At 36.1% G+C, this 6,000-nt stretch overlaps 1 protein-coding gene across 1 annotated transcript; it reads left to right on the forward strand.

Annotated features, from left to right (window-relative positions):
• Window positions 1–2,236: 2,236 nt before the first annotated feature.
• LOC148197561 (uncharacterized) lies at window positions 2,237–5,771 on the forward strand. Its single transcript, XM_088115571.1, has 4 exons — window positions 2,237–3,196; window positions 3,343–3,546; window positions 4,771–5,106; window positions 5,385–5,771. The coding sequence occupies exons 1-4, from the start codon at window positions 2,237–2,239 to the stop codon at window positions 5,769–5,771; spliced, it is 1,887 nt and encodes a 628-aa protein (XP_087971697.1).
• The last annotated feature ends 229 nt before the right edge of the window (window positions 5,772–6,000 follow it).

Here is a 6,000-nt window from a genome sequence, read left to right on the forward strand (position 1 = left end):
CTGACTTGACAATACTGAAGTTGCCTTGAAAAATAGTATTAATTTGATAACTTCAACGACAACATATCACACACTACATTGCACCGCACAATTGAGAACATATGACACTTGAACTATTTTTTTCCCGCATCACATGGCTGAAAGAGTCATCAGCACTCGAACTCATCATCTTCCCGCATTGCACGGTTGAAGAGAACATCTTTCCCACAGCGCACGGTAGAAAGAGTCAACGCATAATTTACTTGGTAGAACGAGACGACTCCATAACAACCTGTCTTATCATTACTTGCATACCGCCAATAGGCAAGACCCACATGTTCTCAACTTTACTCTCGAAAACATATTATTTTGTAACCCATTCAAATTCATCCCTGTAACACATTCAAATCCGTCCCTCAAACAGTGGAATTCACAAGATAATAATTAACAAACATCATAACTAGATAAAGTCAACTAAAACACATAACATAGTCAACCATACACTAAATACACCTCTCTCTTTTAATTACAACCAAATAGTTTATTAAAATAATCCCTAATAAATAACTACCCATGTGGATCCCACATGGCTTTCATAATTTCCACATTCACATACTTAAGTGTTTCTCACGCTATACCACAAGTTCTCTCTCATATGAACCTTACGTCATGTAATTTCATTCTCACCATTCACAAAATCCCTCACATTAAACGCAACATGCATGCAAGATCAAATTTCAACACACACACATGGTCCCGCCCTTTATCTCACCATCATTAATACCTATGGCCCCATATTTTCCCCCTTCATTCACGTCTTTATATACTAAAACATTAAAAAGGTATACACAGTCAATGACCCATTTGTTCACTTCCTCTTAATTTGATGCATGAAAGTTAACTCATACTCATTCACATTGCCTACACACTACACCCTTCCAGAAAACAATACACTACACTGATTTTGTTAAGCCTTAAGATTACCAATTAATCCATTAGTGAACACTTTGTTACTGCCTAAGTCACATCAAATACCCATATTAATTCCCACGATTTTATGCACTACAATCATGTATACCTTAATGCACACCAATTAATATACATTTTTTCATCCATATAATACATCCTTATTACCGAATGAATCATGCAATTATTTATACTTTAAAGATAACATTACTGCATTATGAAATTTCAATTTCATGTACTGACAGACTAAAAGTTTAAAGAGGGACAAATACACTGAAACCACATTATTAGGGACCCAAAACAACAATCAATATGTACTAGAAATTCATATATAATAGCACCACATTCTCAGGGAAAACGTTGACAGAAAGAAACATATACATGAACCAAACCAGCACCCATATTTTGAAGATAAACCCTTAACACTCCATGCATTCTATTCGACTCTCGAGCACTCACAAGCCAATACATAAGTTATACAACACCACATCTTACAATCATAAATAATGTTAACAAACCACATGGTCCCAAGGGAGGATCACGATAGTCACACACGATGGTCACAATGAATGCAAAACAACACCTATACATGTCTCTCTAACCACCTATTACCAAATAATTAATCATGTTTATTACAATTTGTTATGTTTTTGTCTTTTTCCTCTATGTGAACAGTTTTGCACACTTTTTCTTTCCTGAACAATTTCGTACAGTTTGTTACACCACCTGTCTAGTTTGTTACACATGGATGATTTTCTTCATCCTTACATATACAGGGCTTTGCCTTTCCTGTAATAAGAATGATGGAATCAATGAAACATTCATTCTAAGATGGTATCAGAGCTCTTTCGAGAGTTATGGTAGCCAAAAACCTATCATATATTTTTGTTCATTTCTTTTTATATCACTGTTTCTTCTTTTCTTCATGGCTAACCAGAGCCCCACATACGGTGATTATCTCACCAATCCTTCAAATCCTCTATTCCTTCATGCCAACGAATCACCATCACAAGCATTAGCTTCACAACCCCTAAATGGACGAAATTATCATTCATGGGCAAGAGCTATGAAGCTCGCTCTTCTTTCTAAGAACAAGCTCAAGCTTGTAGATGCCAATATTCCTTCTTCATCACCAACAGATTCGCACTATGGAGTGTGGAAGCGATGCAACAATATGATTCTTGCTTGGATTCATAGATCCATTGATGATTCTATTCTATAATCCATTCTCTGGATTGATCAAGCTTCAGAGGTTTGGCAAGATCTTCAGGATCATTTTTCTCAAGCAGATATGTTTAGGGTTTCTGATCTCCAGGAAGAGATTTTTCGCCTCCAACAAGGCACCCTCACTGTTAGTCAATATTTCACTCAATTAAAAGGTCTATGGGATGAATTTGAAAATTATAGACTTGTTCTCCATTGCAAGTGTTCGATACCCTACACATGCGAAGCCATCCAAGCTTATAAAAGATACAGAGATCAAGACTATGTTATTCGTTTCCTCAAAGGGTTAAACAAGCAATTTTCACATGTCAGATCCCAGATTATGCTTCTAGATCCCCTTCCTCCAATAAACAAGGTTTTCTCTTTGATTGTTCAACAAGAGAGGCAAATGGATACTATAGAAATGACTAAGTTATCATCTGATGTGAAAACCTTTGCTGTCAACACTGATCAATATACTGGTCTTGGAAGAGGTCTTGTTGTTAATCCAAACCAATATTTTGGATATGGTAGAGGTCGTGGGAATAGAGGTAGGGGTCGTGCCACAATTGGAAGAGGCCACAATTCTTTCAACAAACTCTGCGCTTACTGTGGAAAAACCAATCACATAGTGGAAACTTGTTATTTTAAGCATGGTTTTCCTCTTGGCTACAAGTCTAGACAAAGCAATGCTAATATGGCCAACTCAAATGAGGATTGTGCCACGAAAAAAGGCCCCTCAACCAAGTTGGGAAATACTACCCCAAATGTTGGTTTTACTCAAGAGCAATATCAAGGTCTTCTTAATTTGCTTCAACAATCCAATTTAGGTAGCTCAAACTCTTCCCATGTTTCCAACCTAGCTCATACCACAGCTTTGCATACGCATTCCTCTCCTTCAACAGGTATACCCTATGATCAATGGCTCATTGATACAGGGGCTTCTGATCACATGACTTTTAATCTTGCAAATTTTCTCACTTTTTCTGAAATTTCACCTATTCTTATTATTTTACCTGATGGATCCAAAATTCATGCCAAATTTCTGGTATTGTGCAACTTTCTCCTTTTTTAACCTTAAGGAATGTCTTATACATACCTGACTTCAAGGTCAATTTAATATCTGCTGCAAAACTTATTACTAAATCCAATTGTTACCTTGTTTTTAACTCTGGCTTTTTCTATATTTAATAGACTTTCAACTGCAAGACGATTGGTACAGCTAAGCAGCTACAAGGATTGTATGTGTTAATGTCTGAAGTAGTGACTGCACCAGCCATTAAATCAACTCATTCTCTTTGTTCCTGTAACGTTGTTTCTACCCCTGGACTTTGGCACCTACGACTTGGTCATGTGTCAGATTCAAAATTAAAATTATTGTCTACACAATTTCCTTTGGTAACTTTCCAACATACCTACCCTTGTGATGTATGTCAATTTGCTAGACAAAAGAAGCTTCCTTTTGTTTCTAGTACCACTAAATCAATACAAACTTTTGATCTTTTACATGTTGATATTTGGGGACCATGTTCTACAACCTCCATTTCAAGATATAAATATTTTTTAACCATCATTGATGATTTTTCTCGGTTTACATGGGTCAAATGAATGAAACATAAAGGTGAAACCAGGGATCACTTAAAGAATTTTGTTAATTATATAGAGACACAATTTCATTCAAAACTTAAGGTAATTCGAAGTGATAATGGACTAGAATTTTTAATGACAATTTTTTCTTGCAAAGGGAATTTCCCATCAAACTACATGTGTTGAAACACCTCAACAAAATGGTGTAGCTGAGCGGAAACATCAGCATATCATGAATGTTGTTCAAGCATTGATGTTTCAAACTAATTTACCAACATCTCTTTGGTCTTATGCTGTCATACACTCGATCCATCTGATTAATTGATTACCTACACCTTTGTTACAAAATCAATGTCCTTATACTGTTTTTCATAAACAACAACCTGACTTGGGTCATTTAAGAGTTTTTGGTTGTTTGGCCTACTCTACTACTTTGGAACATGGTCGAACCAAATTATCTCCAAGGACTAGGAAAGCTATTTTTATTGGGTATAAAGAAGGAACTAAAGGATATTTGTTGTATGACATTCAATCCAGACAAATTTTTGTTTCAAGAAATATGGTCTTTTATGAAATTTCTTTTCCTTTTAAATCAAGGAATGAATCTGACATTACTAGTCCAACTCTGCCAAAACCAATTTGTGATAATATTGCACCTTTGGATACTGATGATCTTACTATTTTTTCAAATCAAGAGAGTGTAGATAATTCTAATTCAGTTACTGCTACAACACCACATCTCATAGTTTCACAACCTTCTAGACACTCCATGAGACAAAGACAACGTCCACACTACTTGAGAGATTATCACTGTTATTTGTCTGCTGCTTCCTATACCAATCTGTCATATGGTAACCATTCTTCCTCTGTACATTATCCTTTATCTGCTTTTATTTCTTATAATAAATGCTCCCCCAGTTATAGAAATTTTTGCTACTCTGTATCGTCCTTGATTGAACCAAAAACATTCACTCAAGCTTCTAAAATGGATTGTTGGGTGCAAGCCATGAATTCTAGATTAATGCTCTTGAACAGAACCGCACTTGGGAGATAGTTGATCTTCCTCCCAATAAAAGGCCCGTGGATTGTAAATGGGTTTATAAGATCAAATTACATGCTGATGGTACCATAGAGAGGCATAAAGCTCGCTTGGTTGCTAAGGGATACATACAACTTGAAGGAGTAGATTATTTTGATACTTTTTCTCATGTTGCCAAACTCACAACAGTGAGGGTCATTCCTGCCATAGCTGCTGCCAAAAACTGGTTTCTTGAACATTTAGACGTTAATAATGCTTTTTTATATGGTGATCTACATGAAGAAGTTTACATGCACTTACCCCCTGGTATGACAGCGTCTTATCCCAATAAAGTCTGTAAATTAAAAAAAATCATTATATAGGTTGAAACAAGCTACCCGACAATGGTATGCCAAGCTCAGCACAACTTTATTAGCTTTTAAATTCACACAATCTTCAGCTGACCATTCTCTCTTCATAAAGAAAACATGGGCATCTTTTACTGCATTATTAATCTATGTTGATGACATAGTTCTTGCAGACAATGATTCTAATGAAATTGAATATATTAAGGCACACTTGGATCATGAATTCAACATTAAAAATCTTGGGAAACTTCGTTACTTTTTAGGTCTTGAAATATCTCGTTCTTCTATTGGGATTGTGGTTAATCAAAAAATATGCTCTTGAATTGTTGGAAGAGAATGGTATGCTTGCTGCCAAACCTATATCCACTCCTATGGAACCTTCTACCAAATTCAATAGCTCTTCAGGCAATCCTTTATCTGATCCACAACCTTATCGCAGATTAGTTGGTCAGTTGATGTACCTTACAACCACCAGACCAGACTTAGCTTTTGTTACTCAACAGTTGAGTCAATATGTTTCTCAGCCAATGGATACTCATCATAGTGCTGCCATGAAAGTTCTTCGCTACATCAAAGGTTCTCCTGCTAAAGGTCTTCACTTTCCTTCCAACTCATCTCTAATGCCTTCTAGTTTTGTTGATTCTGATTAGGGTAGTTGTATTGAAACCCGAAAATCTGTTACTAGGTATTGTGTCTTTCTTGGCTCTTCCTTAATTTGTTGGAAAACTAAGAAGCAAACAATTGTATCTCGTTCTTCCTCTGAAGCTGGATATAGGGCTCTTGCAGCTTTGAGTTGTGAATTGCAATGGCTTCATTTCTTGCTCATTGATTTGCAAGTTCCTCCCACTGCTCCTATTTCAATTTTTTGTGATAATCAGT

The sequence above is a fragment of the Vigna umbellata genome, chromosome 5 (assembly GCF_029865625.1).
Source record: "Vigna umbellata cultivar VRB3 chromosome 5, Vumbellata_1.0, whole genome shotgun sequence".
In the NCBI taxonomy this organism is placed as follows: domain Eukaryota; kingdom Viridiplantae; phylum Streptophyta; class Magnoliopsida; order Fabales; family Fabaceae; genus Vigna; species Vigna umbellata.

What these genes read in the sequence shown, in the direction of transcription:
- LOC148197561 (XM_088115571.1), top strand. Translation starts at nt 2,237, where the DNA reads ATGTTTAGGGTTTCTGATCTCCAGGAAGAGATTTTTCGCCTCCAACAA. An exon ending in TGTCTACACAATTTCCTTTG is followed by an intron (nt 3,547 to 4,770) that starts GTAACTTTCCAA and finishes GCTCTTGAACAG; the next exon opens with AACCGCACTTGGGAGATAGT. An exon ending in CAGCGTCTTATCCCAATAAA is followed by an intron (nt 5,107 to 5,384) that starts GTCTGTAAATTA and finishes GTTACTTTTTAG; the next exon opens with GTCTTGAAATATCTCGTTCT.